The 23,374-nt window shown below is 47.3% G+C and overlaps 1 protein-coding gene across 1 annotated transcript in view; it reads right to left on the reverse strand.

Moving 5' to 3' along the window:
- Positions 1–23,374, reverse strand: part of LOC115124890 (glutamate receptor ionotropic, NMDA 3B-like) — a 180,960-nt gene that overhangs the window by 30,620 nt on the left and 126,966 nt on the right. Inside the window, 5 exon segments of the mRNA XM_065024483.1 lie at positions 6,809–6,960; positions 7,064–7,575; positions 19,184–19,356; positions 19,501–20,033; positions 20,036–20,111. Coding sequence (XP_064880555.1) covers positions 6,809–6,960; positions 7,064–7,575; positions 19,184–19,356; positions 19,501–20,033; positions 20,036–20,111 — 1,446 coding nt within the window.

A 23,374-nucleotide genomic window follows, 5' to 3' on the forward strand; every position in this document is an offset into this window, starting at 1 on the left:
ACCAAATTGAGACTCTGCACGCAGAATTCTGCAAAAATATCCTCCGTGTACAACGTAAAACACCAAATAATGCATGCAGAGCAGAATTAGGCCGATACCCACTAATTATCAAAATCCAGAAAAGAGCCGTTAAATTCTACAACCACCTAAAAGGAAGCGATTCACAAACCTTCCATAACAAAGCCATCACCTACAGAGAGATGAACCTGGAGAAGAGTCCCCTAAGCAAGCTGGTCCTGGGGCTCTGTTCACAAACTGTCATGTATTGTCATGTTATGTCTTGTTCCTGTTCTTTCTCTTCACTCCGTTTCCCCCTGCTGGTCGTATTAGGTTACCTTCTCTTCCTTTCCTTCCCCCAGCTGTTCCTCATCTTCTCTAACTACCTCGTTCACCCTTTTCCCACCTGTTCCCTTTTCCCCTCTGATTAGTTCTCTATTTCTCTCTCTGTTCCTGCTTCTGTCTTTGTCAGATTCTCGTTTGAGTTTCTCATGCCAGAACCAAACTATCGTCTCGCTTGCTTCACCCTTGTCTCGTCCTGTCGGAATCTGCCTGTTCATCTGATGCTACGTGTGATCAGGTACCTCTGTCCTCTACAACCCGCGCCTACCCAGAGAGACCAGCAGTCTGTCGCCGCTAACCCTGCTATTCTCCTCTGCTGCTAAGAAGGGGACTCTTCTGTAAAATCAGAAGGACTTTATGATTTATTTGTCGCCCTCTCTGCGGGTTGTCTATTTTGCCATTCTATACATCTGAAGAGGATCTATGTCTTCCCTGTGTTTTGACATTAAAGGACTCTGTTTTTGTTAAACCGCTTTTGGGTCCTCACTCACCTGCATAACAGAAGAATCTGACCAAGAATGGACCCAGCGACTTCGGATCCTCTCCACTCAGCCGTCGAGATCCAGGGAGCGATGCTAGGCAGACACGAGCAGGAATTGTCTGCTGCTCGACATGCCTTTGAGACCCTGGCCGCCCAAGTCTCCGACCTCACAAAACAGATTCACCATCTCCGCCTCGATCCACCGGCCACTTCCAGGGCTTCCGAATCTCCGGAGCCCAGAATCAATAACCCGCCGTGTTACTCTGGGGAGCCCACTGAATGCCGCTCGTTCCTCACCCAGTGTGATATTGTGTTTTCTCTCCAGCCCAACACTTACTCCAGGAGCACAGCTCGTATCGCCTACGTCATATCTCTCCTTACTGGACGGGCTCGTGAGTGGGGCACGGCAATCTGGGAGGCGAGGGCTGAGTGTACTAACCAGTATCAGGACTTTAAGGAGGAGATGATACGGGTTTTTGATCGTTCTGTTTTTGGGGAGGAAGCTTCCAGGGCCCTGTCTTCCCTATGTCAAGGTAATCGATCCATAACAGATTACTCTATTGAGTTTCGCACTCTTGCTGCCTCCAGTGACTGGAACGAGCCGGCTTTGCTCGCTCGTTTTCTGGAGGGTCTCCGCGCGGAGGTAAAGGATGAGATTCTCTCCCGGGAGGTTCCTTCCAGCGTGGATTCCTTGATTGAACTCGCTATTCGCATAGAGCGACGGGTTGATCTTCGTCACCGAGCTCGTGGAAAGGAGCTCGCGTTCTCCGTTGCCCCCCTCTCCGCATCACTACCATCTTCCTCCGCCGGCTCGGGTGCTGTGCCTATGCAGCTGGGGGGTATCCGCATCTCAACTAAGGAGAGGGAACGGAGAATCACCAACCGCCTCTGTCTCTATTGCGGTTCCGCTGGTCATTTTGTCACTTCATGTCCAGTAAAAGCCAGAGCTCATCAGTAAGCGGAGGGCTACTGGTGAGCGCTACTACTCTGGTCTCTCCTTCAAGATCCTGCACTACCTTGTCGGTCCATCTACGCTGGACCGGTTCGTCAGCCTCCTGCAATGCCTTGATAGACTCTGGGGCGGAGGGCTGTTTTATGGACGAGACATGGGCTCGGGAACATGACATTCCTCTCAGATAGTTAGGGGAGCCCACGGCCTTGTTCGCTTTGGATGGTAGTTCTCTCCCCAGGATTCAGCGTGAAACGCTACCTTTAACCCTCACTGTCTCTGGTAATCATAGCGAAACCATTTCTTTTTAAATTTTTCGTTCACCTTTTACACCTGTTGTTTTGGGCCATCCCTGGCTAGTTTGTCATAATCCTTCTATTAATTGGTCTAGTAATTCTATCCTCTCCTGGAACGTCTCTTGTCATGTGAAATGTTTAATGTCTGCTATCCCTCCTGTTTCCTCTGTCTCTTCTTCACAGGAGGAACCTGGTGATTTGACGGGGGTGCCGGAGGAATATCACGATCTGCGCACGGTGTTCAGTCGGTCCAGGGCCACCTCTCTTCCTCCGCACCGGTCGTATGATTGTAGTATTGATCTCCTTCCGGGAACCACTCCCCCCCCCGGGGTAGACTATACTCTCTGTCGGCTCCCGAACGTAAGGCTCTCGAAGATTATTTGTCTGTAGCTCTCGACGCTGGTACCATAGTCCCCTCCTCCTCTCCCGCCGGAGCGGGGTTTTTTTTTGTTAAGAAGAAGGACGGGTCCCTGCGCCCCTGCATAGATTATCGAGGGCTGAATGACATAACAGTTAAGAATCGTTATCCGCTTCCTCTTATGTCTTCAGCCTTCGAGATCCTGCAGGGAGCCAGGTTTTTCACTAAGTTGGACCTTCGTAACGCTTACCATCTCATGCGCATCAGGGAGGGGGACGAGTGGAAAACGGCGTTTAACACTCCGTTAGGGCACTTTGAATACCGGGTTCTTCCTTTCGGCCTCGCTAACGCTCCAGCGGTCTTTCAGGCATTAGTGAATGACGTCCTGAGAGACATGCTGAACATCTTTGTTTTCGTTTACCTTGACGATATCCTGATTTTTTCACCGTCACTCCAGATTCATGTTCAGCACGTTCGACGGGTCCTCCAGCGCCTTTTAGAGAATTGTCTTTATGTGAAGGCTGAGAAGTGCTCTTTTCATGCCTCCTCCGTCACATTTCTCGGTTCTGTTATTTCCGCTGAAGGCATTAAGATGGATCCCGCTAAGGTCCAAGCTGTCATCGATTGGCCCGCCCCTAAGTCACGCGTCGAGCTGCAGCGCTTTCTCGGCTTCGCGAATTTCTATCGTCGTTTCATCCGTAATTTCGGTCAGGTGGCAGCTCCTCTCACAGCCCTTACTTCTGTCAAGACGTGCTTTAAGTGGTCCGTTTCCGCCCAGGGAGCTTTTGATCTCCTCAAGAATCGTTTTACATCCGCACCTATCCTTGTTACACCTGACGTCTCTAGACAGTTCGTTGTCGAGGTTGACGCATCAGAGGTGGGCGTGGGAGCCATTCTTTCTCAGCGCTCCCTTTCTGACGACAAGGTCCACCCTTGCGCGTATTTTTCTCATCGCCTGTCGCCGTCGGAACGTAACTATGATGTGGGAAACCGCGAACTGCTCGCCATCCGCTTAGCCCTAGGCGAATGGAGACAGTGGTTGGAGGGGGCGACCGTTCCTTTTGTCGTTTGGACTGACCATAGGAACCTTGAATACATCCGTTCTGCCAAACGACTTAATGCGCGTCAGGCTCGTTGGGCGCTGTTTTTCGCTCGTTTCGAGTTCGTAATTTCTTATCGTCCGGGCTCTAAGAACACCAAGCCTGATGCTTTGTCTCGTCTCTTCAGTTCTTCAGTAGCCTCCACCGACCCCGAGGGGATTCTCCCTGAGGGGCGTGTTGTCGGGTTGACTGTCTGGGGAATTGAGAGGCAGGTAAAGCAAGCACTCACTCACACTCCATCGCCGCGCGCTTGTCCTAGGAACCTTCTTTTCGTTCCCGTTCCTACTCGTCTGGCCGTTCTTCAGTGGGCTCACTCTGCCAAGTTAGCCGGCCACCCCGGCCTTCGGGGTACGCTTGCTTCCATTCGCCAGCGGTTTTGGTGGCCTACTCGGGAGCGTGACACGTGTCGTTTCGTGGCTGCTTGTTCGGTCTGCGCACAGACTAAGTCCGGTAACTCCCCTCCTGCCGGCCGTCTCAGACCGCTTCCCATTCCCTCTCGACCGTGGTCTCACATCGCCTTAGACTTTATCACCGGACTGCCTTCGTCAGCGGGGAAGACTGTTATTCTTACGGTTGTCGATAGGTTCTCTAAGGCGGCTCATTTTATTCCCCTCGCTAAGCTCCCTTCTGCTAAAGAAACGGCACAAATCATCATCGAGAATGTTTTCAGAATTCATGGCCTTCTGTCAGACGTCGTTTCGGACAGGGGTCCGCAATTCACGTCTCAATTTTGGAGGGAGTTTTGCCGTTTGATTGGGGCTTCCGTCAGTCTCTCTTCCGGCTTTCACCCCCAGTCTAACGGTCAAGCAGAACGGGCCAATCAGACTATTGGTCGCATCTTACGCAGTCTTTCTTTTCGTAACCCTGCGTCTTGGTCAGAACAGCTCCCCTGGGCAGAATACGCCCACAACTCGCTTCCTTCGTCTGCGACCGGGCTATCTCCTTTTCAGAGTAGCCTCGGGTACCAGCCTTCGCTGTTCTCGTCTCAGCTCGCCGAGTCCAGCGTCCCCTCCGCTCATGCGTTTGTCCAACGTTGTGAGCGCACCTGGAAGAGGGTCAGGTCTGCACTTTGCCGTTATAGGGCGCAGACTGTGAGAGCCGCTAATAAGCGTAGAACTAAGAGTCCTAGATATTGTCGCGGTCAGAGAGTATGGCTCTCCACCCAAAACCTTCCCCTTAAGACAGCTTCTCGCAAGTTGACCCCGCGGTTCATTGGTCCGTTCCGTATTTCTCAGATCATTAATCCTGTCGCAGTGCGACTTCTTCTCCCGCGATATCTTCGTCGCGTCCACCCGGTCTTCCATGTCTCCTGTGTTAAGCCCGTTCTTCGCGCCCCCGCTCGTCTCCCCCCCCCCCATCCTTGTCGAGGGCGCACCTATCTACAGGGTCCGTAAGATTTTGGACATGCGTCCTCGGGGCCGTGGTCATCAGTACCTAGTGGATTGGGAGGGGTACGGTCCTGAGGAAAGGAGTTGGGTTCCCTCTCGGGACGTGCTGGACCGTTCGCTGATCGATGATTTCCTCCGTTGCCGCAGGTTTCCTCCTCGAGTGCGCCAGGAGGCGCTCGGTGAGTGGGGGGGTACTGTCATGTATTGTCATGTTATGTCTTGTTCCTGTTCTTTCTCTTCACTCCGTTTCCCCCTGCTGGTCGTATTAGGTTACCTTCTCTTCCTTTCCTTCCCCCAGCTGTTCCTCATCTTCTCTAACTACCTCGTTCACCCTTTTCCCACCTGTTCCCTTTTTCCCTCTGATTAGTTCTATTAGAGATACATATTTCCCCCAGATCACACAGATCCACAAAGAATTCGAAAACAAATCCAATTTTGAAAAACTCCCATGTCTACTGGGTGAAATTCCACAGTGTGCCATCACAGCAGCAAGATTTGTGACCTGTTGCCATGAGAAAAGGGCAACCAGTGAAGAACAAACACCATTGTAAATACAACCCATATTTATGCTTATTTATTTTATCTTGTGTCCTTTAACTATTTGTACATTGTATATATATATATATATATATATATATATATATATAATATGACATTTGTAATGTCTTTACTGTTTTGAAACTTCTGTATGTGTAATGTTTACTGTTCATTTTTGTTGTTTTTCACCTTATATATTCACTTTGTATGTTGTCTACCTCACTTGCTTTGGCAATGTTAACACATGTTTCCCATGCCAATAAAGCCCTTGAATTGAAAAATTGAATTGAAATAGATAGATAGATAGGTAGGTAGGTAGGTAGATAGATAGACACACAGACAGGTAGGTAGATAGATAGATAGATAGATAGATAGATAGATAGATAGATAGATAGATAGATAGATAGATAGATAGACAGACACACAGACAGGTAGGTAGATAGATAGATAGATAGATAGATAGATAGATAGATAGATAGATAGATAGATAGATAGATAGATAGATAGATAGACACACAAACACACAGACAGGTAGGTAGATAGATAGATAGATAGATAGATAGATAGATAGATAGATAGATAGATAGATAGATAGATAGATAGATAGATAGATAGATAGGTAGGTAGGTAGGTAGGTAGGTAAGTAGGTAGGTAGATAGATAGATAGACACACAGACACACAGACAGGTAGGTAGATAGATAGATAGATAGATAGATAGATAGATAGATAGACACACAGACACACAGACAGGTAGGTAGATAGATAGATCGATAGATCGATAGATAGATAGATAGATAGATAGATAGATAGATAGATAGATAGACAGACAGACAGACACACAGACAGGTAGGTAGATAGATAGATAGATAGATAGACACACAGACACACAGACAGGTAGGTAGATAGATAGATAGATAGATAGATAGATAGATAGATAGATAGATAGATAGATAGATAGATAGACAGACACACAGACAGACGGACAGGTAGGTAGATAGATATATCGATAGATAGATAGATAGATAGATAGACAGACAGACAGACACACAGACAGGTAGGTAGATAGATAGATAGATAGATCGATAGATAGATAGATAGATAGATAGATAGATAGATAGATAGACAGACAGACAGACACACAGACAGGTAGGTAGATCGATAGATAGATAGATAGATAGATAGATAGACAGACACACAGACAGGTAGGTAGATAGATAGATAGACACACAGACACACAGACAGGTAGGTAGATAGATAGATAGATAGATAGATAGATAGATAGATAGATAGATAGATAGATAGACAGACAGACACACAGACAGGTAGGTAGATAGATAGATAGATAGGTAGATGACGTACCAGACCGGACCAACTCCCAGTGCTGCTCATCGCTCCGTACTTCCCGTCTCCCACGATGTAAAGGTCAAAGGTGAACATCAGGTCCTCCGACAGCTTCTCCAACAGGTCAATAACGTAACCATAGCAACACTTCCGCAGGTCCTCTGTTGGGTCTGGGGTTGTGGTCAGGACAGGACAGGGACAGGAAGGATCAGTCCTGGTCTACTGGTCGTCTAGTGATGTACTGTAGGTATTGTGTACTGTAGGTATACTCACTGTGGTCAGTAGTGGTAGTAGTTGTATTGGTCTGGTGCAGGTGACCAAACAGTGAGTCCAGTAGATCTGAGCGGTTAGTCCTCGGGTCCAGACACAGCTGACCAGCGGGACACAGCCCGTCCTCATCCACCTCTCTAGTGAACACGAAGGGATGCTCCACCAGGGTCACGACCCTTAATCTCCGCCCCGCCACCTGTAGCCCCGGCCTCCATCTCCCTCCAGGACTGTTGTCTCTGTCCCTATCCCCTCTCTGGACCCCTAACCCAGACCCGGACCCTGTCCTCCTCCCTGGGCCTAGCCCCAGGCCAGCCCCGACCCCCAGCCCCAACACCCCCTCGTCCAGCTGTAGGCGCCCGGTGGTCCAGTGGGCCACGGTGACCCAGGACGGCTGGCCAAGAGGACCTCTCTTCAGGCTCCACACGTGGTACAGCTGGGAGGAGAGGACCTGGGAGAGAGCAGGTGACACACGGACCGTGCCCGTAGAACCCTGGAACGACGTGTTGGAGAGGAACCTGGAGAGGAGAGAGAGACAGAGAGAGAGAGAGAGAGAGAGAGAGAGAGAGAGAGAGAGAGAGAAAGAGAGAGAGAGAGAGAGAGAGAGAGAAAATGAGAGAGAGAGAGAGAGAGAGAGAGAGAGAGAGAGAGACACAGTCAGCCCACTGACACCCCTATCAGACCACAGCAAAATCACAGTCTACTTAAACAGAGCAATACTCAATCATGAGGCATCAAAGCCAAAGGAACTGAGTAACATTAAGAAATGCTATAGATGGAAGGAAATGCAGTTTGGAAACCTACCAAAAAACAATTAGGCAACAACAAATTCAATCCCTTTTAGACAATTTCCTGGGTAAAACGTTCCACTGTAATAGTGAAGGTGTAAACCTGGCAGTAGAAAATCTTAACAGTATATTTGACCTCTCAGCTTCCCTATCAAATCTAAAAATCTCAAATAGAAAACCGAAGAAAATTAACAATAATGACAAATGGTTTGATGAAGAATGCAAAAATCTAAGAAAGAAATTGAGAAACCTGTCCAACCAAAAACATAGAGACCCGGAAAACCTGAGTCTACGCCTTCACTATGGTGAATCACTAAAACAATACATAAATACACTACCGAAAAAGAAGGAACAGCATGTCAGAAATCAGCTCAATGCAATTGAAGAATCCATAGACTCTAACCACTTCTGGGAAAATTGGAAAACACTAAACAAACAACAACACGAAGAATTATCTATCCAAAATGGAGATGTATGGGTAAACCACTTCTCCAATCTTTTTGGTTCTATAACAAAGAACAAAGAGCAAAAACATATACATGATCAAATACAGATCTTAGAATCAACTATTAAAGACTACCAGAACCCACTGGATTCTCCAATTACATTGAATGAGTTACAGGACAAAATAAAAACCCTTCAACCCAAAAAGGCCTGTGGTGTCGATGGTATCCTCAATGAAATGATCAAATATACAGACAACAAATTCCAATTGGCTATACTAAAACTCTTTAACATCATACTTAGCTCTGGCATCTTCCCCAATATTTGGAACCAAGGACTGATCACCCCAATCCACAAAAGTGGAGACAAATTTGACCTCAATAACTACCGTGGAATATGTGTCAACAGTAACCTTGGGAAAATCTTCTGCATTATTATTAACAGCAGACTCGTACATTTCCTCAATGAAAACAATGTACTGAGCAAATGTCAAATTGGCTTTTTACCAAATTACCGTACAACAGACCATGTATTCACCCTGCACACCCTAATTGACAACCAAACAAACCAAAACAAAGGCAAAGTCTTCTCATGCTTTGTTGATTTCAAAAAGCCTTCGACTCAATCTGGCATGAGGGTCTGCTATACAAACTGATGGAAAGTGGTGTTGGGGGTAAAACATACGACATTATAAAATCCATGTACACAAACAACAAGTGTGCGGTTAAAATTGGCAAAAAACACACACATTTCTTCACACAGGGTCGTGGGGTTAGACAGGGATGCAGCTTAAGCCCCACCCTCTTCAACATATATATCAACGAATTGGCGCGGGCACTAGAAAAGTCTGCAGCACCCGGCCTCCCCCTGCTAGAATCCGAAGTCAAATGTCTGCTGTTTGCTGATGATCTGGTGCTTCTGTCACCAACCAAGGAGGGACTACAGCAGCACCTAGATCTTATGCACAGATTCTGTCAGACCTGGGCCCTGACAGTAAATCTCAGTAAAACCAAAATAATGGTGTTCCAAAAAAGGTCCAGTCACCAGGACCACAAATTCAAATTCCATCTAGACACTGTTGCCCTAGAGCACACAAAAAACTATACATACCTTGGCCTAAACATCAGCGCCACAGGTAACTTCCACAAAGCTGTGAACGATCTGAGAGACAAGGCAAGAAGGGCATTCTATGCCATCAAAAGAAACATAAATTTCAACATACCAATTAGGATTTGGCTAAAAATACTTGAATCAGTCATAGAGCCCATTGCCCTTTATGGTTATGAGGTCTGGGGTCCGCTCACCAACCAAGACTTCACAAAATGGGACAAACACCAAATTGAGACTCTGCACGCAGAATTCTGCAAAAATATCCTCCGTGTACAACGTAAAACACCAAATAATGCATGCAGAGCAGAATTAGGCCGATACCCACTAATTATCAAAATCCAGAAAAGAGCCGTTAAATTCTACAACCACCTAAAAGGAAGCGATTCACAAACCTTCCATAACAAAGCCATCACCTACAGAGAGATGAACCTGGAGAAGAGTCCCCTAAGCAAGCTGGTCCTGGGGCTCTGTTCACAAACACAAACACACCCTACAGAGCCCCAGGACAACAGCACAATTAGACCCAACCAAATCATGAGAAAACAAAAAGATAATTATTTAACACATTGGAAAGAATTAACAAAAAAACAGAGCAAACTAGAATGCTATTTGGCCCTACACAGAGAGTACACAGCGGCAGAATACCTGACCACTGTGACCGACCCAAAATTAAGGAAAGCTTTGACTATGTACAGACTCAGTGAGCATAGCCTTGCTATTGAGAAAAGCCGCCGTAGGCAGACATGGCTCTCAAGAGAAGACAGGCTATGTGCTCACTGCCCACAAAATGAGGTGGAAACTGAGCTGCACTTCCTAACCTCCTGCCCAATGTATGACCATATTAGAGAGACATATTTCCCCCAGATTACACAGATCCACAAAGAATTCGAAAACAAATCCAATTTTGAAAAACTCCCATATCTTTTGGGTGAAATTCCACAGTGTGCCATCACAGCAGCAAGATTTGTGACCTGTTGCCACGAGAAAAGGGCAACCAGTGAAGAACAAACACCATTGTAAATACAAGCCATATTTATGCTTATTCATTTTATCTTGTGTCCTTTAACTATTTGTACATTGTATATATATATATATATATAATATGACATTTGTAATGTCTTTACTGTTTTGAAACTTCTGTATGTGTAATGTTTACTGTTAATTTTTGCTGTTTTTCACTTTATATATTCACTTTGTATGTTGTCTACCTCACTTGCTTTGGCAATGTTAACACATGTTTCCCATGCCAATAAAGCCCTTGAATTGAATTGAATTGAATTGAGAGAGAGAGAGAGAGAAAATGAGAGAGAGTTTGAACATGTAGACAGACACAGATACCCAGTCTGTCCTTTCAGATTGGCTGGGTGTCATAATTGGTTGGCTGTTCCAGTCAGTCTCATTATTTTAAGTTAATGCAGTAGAGAGAGAAATTCTGTCTATCTGCCCACGCACATGCATGCAAGCATACACACACACACACACACACACACACACACACACACACACACACACACACACACACACACACACACACACACACACACACACACACACACACACACACACACACACACACACACAGTCAGACAGACAGACATAAAAACACACACACACGCAGAGAGAGTGTTCTTATTACTATGAGTTAATGCAGTTCATTGTGGTTGTTTCTATCTAACTGGCCCCACCATCATTACTATTCCTCTCATCCTCCACCCAGTCCTAGCGCTGCTTTACCATGGAATACATTGGTACGCACAATTAACTCTCACACATATATCTGCTCTGGGGATCCAAGTGTGCGGGGATCGTTGGGTGACGTCTGAATTTTAACCATGCATGGATTGTTGGGCGATGTCTGGGTCATTGGTTAGTCATTGGCCGATGTTTAGGTTATCGGTTGATCGTTGGGTGATGCCTGGGTGTTGAACCTTCTGAATATTAACAATGCAGGGATCATGGGGTTAAGTCTGGAAGTTATAATGGTTCATTCAAACTCCTAAAACTGTTTTACATTTCAAAATGCATGCTGTATGTGTGTGTGTGTGTGTGTGTGTGCGTGCGTGCGTGCGTGTGTGTGTGTGTGTGTGTGTGTGTGCATGTGTGTTTGTGTGTAACTGCAGTGTGTGTGACTGATGGTGACTTCCTTCCATTAACTCTGACAGCAGAGGAGGAAACATTAAAACTATGAATTAATACTGAGGTCGTTAACCACCTCTACTCTCCACTCTGCACTGAATATCAATGTACCTATAGAGTGTGTGTCCTGTTTACAGCCCAACTGACTCATCAGATGTCAGACTGGTTACAGACCCCCCTCTCTCTATCTCTCTCCCCCTCTCCCCTCTCTCTATCTATCTCTGTACCCCCCTATATCTCTATCTCTCTGTCCTCTCTCCCCCTCTCTCTCAATTCAATTCAATTCTTTAATTCAATTCAATTCTTTACTGGCTTTATTGGCATGGGAAACATGTGTTAACATTGCCAAAGCAAGTGAGGTAGATAATATACAAAAGTGAAATAAACAATAAAAATTAACAGTAAACATTACACATACAGAAGTTTCAAAACAATAAAGACATCACAAATGTCATATTATATATATATATACAGTGTTGTAACAATGTACAAATGGTTAAAGTACTATCTCTCTGTCTCTCTGTCCTCTCTCCCCTTCTATCTCTCTCCCTCTCTGTCCTCTCTCCATCTCTCTGTCCTCTATCTCTCTATCGCTCTGTCCTCTCTCCCCCTTTATCTCTCTCTCTCTGTCCTCTCTCTTAAGCATAAATATGGGTTGTATTTACAATGGTGTTTGTTCTTCACTGGTTGCCCTTTTCTCGTGGCAACAGGTCACAAATCTTGCTGCTGTGATGGCACACTGTGGAATTTCACACAGTCTCTCTATCTCTCTGTCCTCTCTCCCCCTCTATCTCTCTATCTCTTTGTCCTCTCTCCCCCTCTCTCTCTATCTCTCTGTCCCCCCCCCTCTCTCTCTCACTCTGTCCTTCTTGCTCTCTCTCTCTCTCTTCAGTTGATTTGGCAGCTGTGTCTATTGAAGGGCTGTATGGTCGATGTCACTTAGATAACAACACCCTGTTTGATCTCCTCCTCTCCTCCTCTCTCCTTTCCTCTCCTCCTCTCTCCTTCCTCTCCTTCTCCTCTTTCACCCCACTCCATAATGTGGGTAGAAGTGTTGTAGTAGAATGTTGTTGTTCTAAACAGAAAGAAGGCCGATCGACAGCGTGTAGCTTGACACACTTTGGTGAGAAAACGTAAAGACCATTTATGCTTCTTTCAGAATCCAAGGCCTGTCATGTTATTAGTCTGTGACTTAAATCTCAGTGGATACTGCTATGGGTGGTTGGGACCTTTACAACTCTGTTGGTCAGTGTGATCAGACAGACAGACAGACAGACAGACAGACAGACAGACAGACAGACAGACAGACAGACAGACAGACAGACAGACAGACAGACAGACAGACAGACAGACAGACAGACAGACAGAGTATCTGTAATCTGGCTAGGTTTCCAACAAACTCCCGAAGTGTTTGTAGGTTTAACTCTGAAAAAGCCCTGCTTCCTTTCCTCATTTCCTCCCTCACTCCTTCACTCCATCTATCCCTCTCTCCCTCAGGCATTGGGCGGTTAATTACCTTTCCTACCGGAAGTCTAACTTCCAGTACTTGTAATAGACACTGGCCCTGTTAGACAGAACACTGGCTCTATCTATCTATGTAAAGATGTCAGACAGAACACTGGCTCTATCTATATATGTAAAGCTGTCAGACAGAACACTGGCTCTATCAATGTAAAGCTGTCAGACAGAACACTGGCTCTATCTATGTAAAGCTGTCAGACAGAACACTGGCTCTATCAATGTAAAGCTGTCAGACAGAACACTGGCTCTATCAATGTAAAGCTGTCAGACAGAACACTGGCTCTATCTATGTAAAGCTGTCAGACAGAACACTGGCTCTATCAATGTAAAGCTGTCAGACAGAACACTGGCTCTATCTATGTAAAGCTGTCAGACAGAACACTGGCTCTATCTATGTAAAGTTGTCAGACAGAACACTGGCTCTATCTATGTAAAGCTGTCAGACAGAACACTGGCTCTATCAATGTAAAGCTGTCAGACAGAACACTGGCTCTATCTATGTAAAGCTGTCAGACAGAACACTGGCTCTATCTATGTAAAGCTGTCAGACAGAACACTGGCTCTATCAATGTAAAGCTGTCAGACAGAACACTGGCTCTATCTATCTATGTAAAGTTGTCAGACAGAACACTTGCTCTATCAATGTAAAGCTGTCAGACAGAACACTGGCTCTATCTATGTAAAGCTGTCAGACAGAACACTGGCTCTATCTATGTAAAGTTGTCAGACAGAACACTGGCTCTATCTATCAATGTAAAGCTGTCAGACAGAACACTGGCTCTATCTATGTAAAGTTGTCAGACAGAACACTGGCTCTATCAATGTAAAGCTGTCAGACAGAACACTGGCTCTATCTATCAATGTAAAGCTGTCAGACAGAACACTGGCTCTATCTATCAATGTAAAGCTGTCAGACAGAACACTGGCTCTATCTATGTAAAGTTGTCAGACAGAACACTGGCTCTATCAATGTAAAGCTGTCAGACAGAACACTGGCTCTATCTATCAATGTAAAGCTGTCAGACAGAACACTGGCTCTATCTATCAATGTAAAGCTGTCAGACAGAACACTGGCTCTATCTATGTAAAGCTGTCAGACAGAACACTGGCTCTATCTATGTAAAGCTGTCAGACAGAACACTGGCTCTATCTATGTAAAGCTGTCAGACAGAACACTGGCTCTATCAATGTAAAGCTGTCAGACAGAACACTGGCTCTATCAATGTAAAGCTGTCAGACAGAACACTGGCTCTATCTATCTATGCAAAGCTGTCAGACAGAACACTGGCTCTATCTATGTAAAGCTGTCAGACAGAACACTGGCTCTATCAATGTAAAGCTGTCAGACAGAACACTGGCTCTATCTATGTAAAGCTGTCAGACAGAACACTGGCTCTATCTATACGTACTTCCGGCGCCGACAGAGATGGCCGCCTCGCTTCGCGTTCCTAGGAAACTATGCAGTTTTTTTGTTTTTTTAGGTGTTATTTCTTACATTAGTACCCCAGGTCATCTTAGGTTTCATTACATACAGTCGAGAAGAACTACTGAATATAAGATCAGCGTCAACTCACCATCAGTACGACCAAGAATATGTTTTCCGCGACGCGGATCCTGTGTTCTGCCTTACAAACAGGTCAACGGAATTGATTCCAGGCAGCGACCCCAAAAAACTACTTCATAAAAGAGGGAAACGTAGCGGTCTTCTGGTCAGACTCCGGACACGGGCACATCGTGCACCACTCCCTAGCATTCTTCTTGCCAATGTCCAGTCTCTTGACAACAAGGTTGATGAAATCCGAGCAAGGGTAGCATTCCAGAGGGACATCAGAGACTGTAACGTTCTCTGCTTCACGGAAACATGGCTCACTGGAGAGACGCTATCCGGGGCGGTGCAGCCAACGGGTTTCTCCACGCATCGCGCCGACAGAAACAAACATCTTTCTGGTAAGAAGAATGGTGGGGGCGTATGCCTCATGACTAACGAGACATGGTGTGATGAAAGAAACATACAGGAACTCAAATCCTTCTGTTCACCTGATTTAGAATTCCTCACAATCAAATGTAGACCGCATTATCTACCAAGAGAATTCTCTTCGATTATAATCACAGCCGTATATATCCCCCCCCCCCAAGCAGACACATCGATGGCTCTGAACGAACTTTATTTAACTCTTTGCAAACTGGAAACCATTTATCCGGAGGCTGCATTCATTGTAGCTGGGGATTTTAACAAAGCTAATCTGAAAACAAGACTCCCTAAATTTTATCAGCATATCGATTGCGCAACCAGGGGTGGTAAAACCTTGGATCATTGTTACTCTAACTTCCACGACGCATATAAGGCCCTGCCCCGCCCCCCTTTCGGAAAAGCTGACCACGACTCCATTTTGTTGATCCCTGCCTACAGACAGAAACTTAAACACGAGGCTCCCACGCTGAGGTCTGTCCAACGCTGGTCCGACCAAGCTGACTCCACACTCCAAGACTGCTTCCATCACGTGGACTGGGACATGTTTCGTATTGCGTCAGATAACAATATTGACGAATACGCTGATTCGGTGTGCGAGTTCATTAGAACGTGCGTTGAAGATGTCGTTCCCATAGCAACGATAAAAACATTCCCTAACCAGAAACCGTGGATTGATGGCAGCATTCGCGTGAAACTGAAAGCGCGAACCACTGCTTTTAATCAGGGCAAGGTGTCTGGTAACATGACCGAATACAAACAGTGCAGCTATTCCCTCCGCAAGGCTATCAAACAAGCTAAGCGTCAGTACAGAGACAAAGTAGAATCTCAATTCAACGGCTCAGACACAAGAGGCATGTGGCAGGGTCTACAGTCAATCACGGACTACAAGAAGAAACCCAGCCCAGTTACGGACCAGGATGTCTTGCTCCCAGGCAGACTAAATAACTTTTTTGCCCGCTTTGAGGACAATACAGTGCCACTGACACGGCCTGCAACGAAAACATGCGGTCTCTCCTTCACTGCAGCCGAGGTGAGTAAGACATTTAAACGTGTTAACCCTCGCAAGGCTGCAGGCCCAGACGGCATCCCCAGCCGCGCCCTCAGAGCATGCGCAGACCAGCTGGCCGGTGTGTTTACGGACATATTCAATCAATCCCTATACCAGTCTGCTGTTCCCACATGCTTCAAGAGGGCCACCATTGTTCCTGTTCCCAAGAAAGCTAAGGTAACTGAGCTAAACGACTACCGCCCCGTAGCACTCACTTCCGTCATCATGAAGTGCTTTGAGAGACTAGTCAAGGACCATATCACCTCCACCCTACCTGACACCCTAGACCCACTCCAATTTGCTTACCGCCCAAATAGGTCCACAGACGATGCAATCTCAACCACACTGCACACTGCCCTAACCCACCTGGACAAGAGGAATACCTATGTGAGAATGCTGTTCATCGACTACAGCTCGGCATTCAACACCATAGTACCCTCCAAGCTCGTCATCAAGCTCGAGACCCTGGGTCTCGACCCCGCCCTGTGCAACCGGGTACTGGACTTCCTGACGGGCCGCCCCCAGGTGGTGAGGGTAGGCAACAACATCTCCTCCCCGCTGATCCTCAACACGGGGGCCCCACGAGGGTGCGTTCTGAGCCCTCTCCTGTACTCCCTGTTCACCCACGACTGCGTGGCCACGCACGCCTGCAACTCAATCATCAAGTTTGCGGACGACACAACAGTGGTAGGCTTGATTACCAACAACGACGAGACGGCCTACAGGGAGGAGGTGAGGGCCCTCGGAGTGTTGTGTCAGGAAAATAACCTCACACTCAACGTCAACAAAACTAAGGAGATGATTGTGGACTTCAGGAAACAGCAGAGGGAACACCCCCCTATCCACATCGATGGAACAGTAGTGGAGAGGGTAGCAAGTTTTAAGTTCCTTGGCATACACATCACAGACAAACTGAATTGGTCCACTCACACTGACAGCGTCGTGAAGAAGGCGCAGCAGCGCCTCTTCAACCTCAGGAGGCTGAAAAAATTTGGCTTGTCACCAAAAGCACTCACAAACTTCTACAGATGCACAATTGAGAGCATCCTGGCGGGCTGTATCACCGCCTGGTACGGCAACTGCTCCGCCCTCAACCGTAAGGCTCTCCAGAGGGTAGTGAGGTCTGCACAACGCATCACCGGGGGCAAACTCCCTGCCCTCCAGGACACCTACACCACCCGATGTAACAGGAAGGCCATAAAGATCATCAAGGACATCAACCACCCGAGCCACTGCCTGTTCACCCCGCTATCATCCAGAAGGCGAGGTCAGTACAGGTGCATCAAAGCTGGGACCGAGAGACTGAAAAACAGCTTCTATCTCAAGGCCATCAGACTGTTAAACAGCCACCACCAACATTGAGTGGCTGCTGCCAACACACTGACATTGACACTGACCCAACTCCAGCCACTTTAATAATGGGAATTGATGGGAAATGATGTAAATATATCACTAGCCACTTTAAACAATGCTACCTTATATAATGTTACTTACCCTACATTATTCATCTCATATGCATATGTATATACTGTACTCTATATCATCGACTGCATCCTTATGTAATACATGTATCACTAGCCACTTTAACTATGCTTCTTTGTTTACTTTGTCTACATACTCATCTCATATGTATATACTGTACTCGATACCATCTACTGTATGCTGCCCTGTACCATCACTCATTCATATATCATTCATATATACTTATGTACATATTCTTTATCCCCTTACACTGTGTATAAGACAGTAGTTTTGGAATTGTTAGTTAGATTACTTGTTGGTTATTACTGCATTGTCGGAACTAGAAGCACAAGCATTTCGCTACACTCGCATTAACATCTGCTAACCATGTGTATGTGACAAATAAAATTTGATTGGATTTGATTTGATTTGTAAAGCTGTCAGACAGAACACTGGCTCTATCAATGTAAAGCTGTCAGACAGAACACTGGCTCTATCTATGTAAAGCTGTCAGACAGAACACTGGCTCTATCTATGTAAAGCTGTCAGACAGAACACTGGCTCTATCACTGTTAAGCTGTCAGACAGAACACTGGCTCTATCTATGTTAAGCTGTCAGACAGAACACTGGCTCTATCTATGTAAAGCTGTCAGACAGAACACTGGCTCTATCTATGTAAATCTGTCAGACAGAACACTGGCTCTATCTATGTAAAGCTGTCAGACAGAACACTGGCTCTATCTATGTAAAGCTGTCAGACAGAACACTGGCTCTATCAATGTAAAGCTGTCAGACAGAACACTGGCTCTATCAATATAAAGTTGTCAGACAGAACACTGGCTCTATCAATGTAAAGCTGTCAGACAGAACACTGGCTCTATCAATGTAAAGCTGTCAGACAGAACCCTGGCTCTATCAATGTAAAGCTGTCAGACAGAACACTGGCTCTATCTATGTAAAGCTGTCAGACAGAACACTGGCTCTATCAATGTTAAGCTGTCAGACAGAACACTGGCTCTATCTATGTAAAGCTGTCAGACAGAACACTGGCTCTATCTATGTAAAGCTGTCAGACAGAACACTGGCTCTATCTATGTAAAGCTGTCAGACAGAACACTGGCTCTATCAATGTAAAGCTGTCAGACAGAACACTGGCTCTATCTATGTAAAGCTGTCAGACAGAACACTGGCTCTATCTATGTAAAGCTGTCAGACAGAACACTGGCTCTATCAATGTAAAGCTGTCAGACAGAACACTGGCTCTATCTATGTAAAGCTGTCAGACAGAACACTGGCTCTATCAATGTAAAGCTGTCAGACAGAACACTGGCTCTATCAATGTAAAGCTGTCAGACAGAACACTGGCTCTATCTATGTAAAGCTGTCAAACAGAACACTATCCCTGTCTTTGTAACAGTGTCAATAAAGCTCTGTATAGCTGTATAAAGCTAATCTTGCCACAGTCCCAAGCCTTAAGTCTATCTACAATCTGTCCAGGTCTGTCTGTTTATTCTCAGGCTTGGCATGGATTATAAATGGGACAGGTCCTCTCAGACTCCATTCTATCATCTGGTGCCAATGGCTGGAGGAGGGGAGAGAGATGTGTGTGTGTGTATATGTGTGTGTGTGTGTACAATATATCTACCTGGCCAGGTACTGTCCAGACGAGGGCACTTCCTCTTTGTTAGGTTTGTCGTAACAGTTGACCAGGTTCTGGATCAGAGCCAGGTCTGGCCTCACCTCACTGGCCGACGTCACCGCCTGGCCAATCAACCGCAGCGCGTCTCGGATGTAGAAGGTGATGGGCTTACGACCCACCTAGACACACACACACACTTTTAAATGGGTTTTCAAAGGTCAAATAAAACCAACACCAAATAAACCAAACAGCCAATCAATGAATCACCCAATCAATCAACCAAACAATTCAATGAATGAAAAAATCAACCAATTAATAATCACCTCTCCATAAGCCAATAGGCCGAGGGGCCCGCCCAGCGAGAGGAGAGAGTCAGGTGACAGAGGGTTGCCCATAATCCACTGCAGTGTGGGGAGTGAGGGAGCGAGACGCTGGGCGCAACGGAGGACAGAAGAGAGACATTCTGGGTCGGAACCAAGGATGACCACGGAGGAGAGAGGAGAGGCGGAGCGAAGAAGACGACGGGAGAGGAGAGACAAGACCTCAGCTTCCCTCTTGTCTTCTCTGGTCTCATCATTTGTTTCTTCACCTCTCTCAGCCCCTCTTTCCTCCTCCCCTCTCTCCTCCCTCCTCTCCTCCTTCCCTCTCTCCTCCCTCCTCTCCTCCCCTCCTATATGTGTAAGGTTGATGATATCCAGTAGATTCCAGCTTGTTCCTTTCTGTGTCTCTAGATGTTTCAATAGTCCCTCCCCCCTCTCCTCCCATCCAGGACACACCACAGCAACTCCCCCTCCACCCCCTTCCTGACCCCTGCCTCCCCCCTCTCTTCTCCCTTCACCCTTTGTCTCCCCCTCTACCCCTGGAGAACAGAGAGCAGAAGGCTGGCCAGGCGAGAGGGTGGAACACGAACTGACATTTGGAGATGGAACTGGTTCTAGGGGGAGAGAGAGAGAGAACAGAATGTTACTAGAACCAAACCATTCTGCAATACTTTCATAGTGTGATGTTCATAAATATTGAATGTTGTTGAATGGAGTGAAAGGCCCCTGAGTGAGCTACCTGTACTCCCTTCTTCCAGACTCTACTTTCCAACCATGTCTTGTTGCTTTACGCCTACAGGCAAAGTCAAGGGTATGTTGCATATGTATACAGTATCTATGGGTTCAGTAAGGAACACATACACACACCTTATGAATATAGACAGAGCGAGGAAATCTGCTAGAAATCTTCAGCGACACAACTGAATTAATACAGTATTTATACATATACTCATGGTGGGTGTACAGGTGTGTGTGTGTGTGTGTGTGTGTGTGTGTGAGATACCATAGTGTTTGAACTCAGCGGAGGTGTGAGGGTTGTACGAAAAAGTCGGTAGCTCGGTGTGGGGAGGAACAGTGTGTGAAAAATAGAAAGAGAGATGAAAGGATGGGGGGATGGGAAAGTGGAGGAATGGGAGGGTGTAGGGATCGAGGGGTGGGATGGTGGAGGGATCGAGGGATGGGAGGGTGGAGGGATCGAGGGATGGGAGGGTGGAGCGATCGAGGGATGGGAGGGTGGAGAGATCGAGGGATGGGAGGGTGGAGGGATCGAGGAATGGGAGGGTGGAGGGATCGAGGAATGGGAGGGTGGAGGGATCGAGGGATGGGAGGGTGGAGAGATCGAGGGATGGGAGGGTGGAGGGATGAAGAGATGAAAGGATGGGGGATGGGAAAGTGGAGGAATGGGAGGGTGGAGGGATCGAGGGGTGGGAGGGGTGGAGAGATTGAGGGATGGGCGGGTGGAGGGATCGAGGGATGGGAGGGTGGAGAGATCGAGGGATGGGAGGGTGGAGGGATCGAGGGATGGGAGGGTGGAGGGATCGAGGAATGGGAGGGTGGAGGGATCGAGGGATGGGAGGGTGGAGAGATCGAGGGATGGGAGGGTGGAGGGTTCGAGGGATGGGAGGGTGGAGGGATGGAGGGATGGGAGGGTGGAGGGATGGAGGGATGGGAGGGTGGAGGGATGGAGGGATGGGAGGGTGGAGGGATTGAGGGATGGGAGGGTGGAGGGATGGAGAGATGGAAGGATGGAGGGATGGGAGGGTGGAGGGATGGAGGGATGGAAGGATGGAGGGATGGGAGGGTGGAGGGATGGAAGGGTGGCAGGGTGGAGGGATGGAGGGTGGCAGGGTGGAAGGATGGAGGGTAGAAGGATGGAGGGATGGGAGGGTGGAGGGATGGAGGGATAGGAGGGTGGAGGGATCGAGGGATGGGAGGGTGGAGGGATGGAGGGATGGGAGGGTGGAGAGATCGAGGGATGGAGGGATGGAGGGTGGAGGGATGGAGGGATGGGAGGGTGGAGGGATGGAGGGATGGGAGGGTGTAGGGATGGAGGGGTGGGAGGGTGGGGGGGGATGGAGGGATGGAAGGATGGAGGGATGGAGGGGTGGCACGGTGGAGGGATGGAGGGTGGAGGGATGGAGGGTGGCACGGTGGAGGGATGGGAGAGTGGAGGGATGGAGGGGTGGCAGGGTGGAGGGATGGAGAGTTGGCAGGGTGGAAGGATGGAGGGTAGAAGGATGGAGGGATGGGAGGGTGGAGGGATGGAGGGATAGGAGGGTGGAGGGATGGAGGGATGGGAGGGTGGAGGGATGGAGGGATGGGAGGGTGTAGGGATGGAGGGGTGGGAGGGTGGGGGGATGGAGGGTGGAGGGATGGAGGGATGGAGGGTGGCACGGTGGAGGGATGGAGGGATGGAAGGATGGAGGGATGGGAGAGTGGAGGGATGGAGGGGTGGCAGGGTGGAGGGATGGAGGGTGGCACGGTGGAGGGATGGAGGGTGGAGGGATGGAGGGATGGAGGGTGGCACGGTGGAGGGATGGAGGGTGGAGGGATGGAGGGTGGAGGGATGGAGGGATGGAAGGATGGAGGGATGGGAGAGTGGAGGGATGGAGGGGTGGCAGGGTGGAGGGATGGAGGGGTGGCAGGGTGGAAGGATGGAGGGTAGAAGGATGGAGGGATGGGAGGGTGGAGAGATGGAGGGATGGAGGGGTAGAAGGATGGAGGGATGGGAGGGTGGAGAGATGGAGGGATGGAGGCGGTTCCATTCTGTAAGGAACAGTACCTGTGACTGCTATCGAGCTCCATTGGGAAGGGAACACTGCCGCTACCAAGCTAAATAATCCAGTAGAGTTTAATACAGAGTGTGATGGCTAACCAACCAGTGTTGTTGTGTAATTTTGCTAAACAGCTCATGTTTATTTACTCTTCATTTCCTCACGTCTCCAGGCGTTTAATACAATATTCTGGATTTAAGATTCATTACATTTAATCACACACATGTGTACACAAACAGACATACACACATACACACACACTCAAGGCTGCAGCCTAAGTGGTAAATGGTGTTTATCTCAGTATAACACCATGCTAGCCCACACAGACCTGCCGATGAGAACAGAGATACACACTACTGGGCTTATAGCCAATCACACAACTTTAAAATGACTAAATCTTATTTCACACGTACACACACTTAAAATGTCAAAATATTATTTCACATTATCTCACACACTCGCAATGAAAATGTCCAAATCTAATTTCACATTATCTCACACACTCGCAATGAAAATGTCCAAATATTACTTCACATTATCTCACACACTCGCAATGAAAATGTCCAAATCTAATTTCACAGTTAATATTGACGGGTGGTGTTGTGTTTACTAGATTTCTGCTAGTAAAAAATAACATTTAAATACAGGAAAATTACATCCACACGAACACACACCCACATACACGCACACGCACACACACACACACACGCATACACACACACACACACACACACACACACACACACACACACACACACACACACACACACACACACACACACACACACACACACACACACACACACAGCTAGGGTAGTTAGACAGGAGTTCCACGCCTGCCACCAGTGAGTTGAGGCAATTAACCATAAAGACAGTTATTTTCTATAGTAGGGCGTTAAAGCCTCATAAAAACACCACTGTTGCCTGACAGAGCAGCACACTGATACTATAAAATTACAGACTACCGCTGTCTTTCTCTCTCTCCTTCAGCCTCTCTGTCTATCCGTTGTGTGTGTGTGTGTGTGTGTGTGTGTATGTGTGTGTGTGTGTGTATGTGTGTGTGTTCCTAACCATTTCATAAGACATTGTTCTCAGCACAGCTG

This window comes from Oncorhynchus nerka, linkage group LG2 (assembly GCF_034236695.1).
Source record: "Oncorhynchus nerka isolate Pitt River linkage group LG2, Oner_Uvic_2.0, whole genome shotgun sequence".
Lineage (NCBI taxonomy): Eukaryota > Metazoa > Chordata > Actinopteri > Salmoniformes > Salmonidae > Oncorhynchus > Oncorhynchus nerka.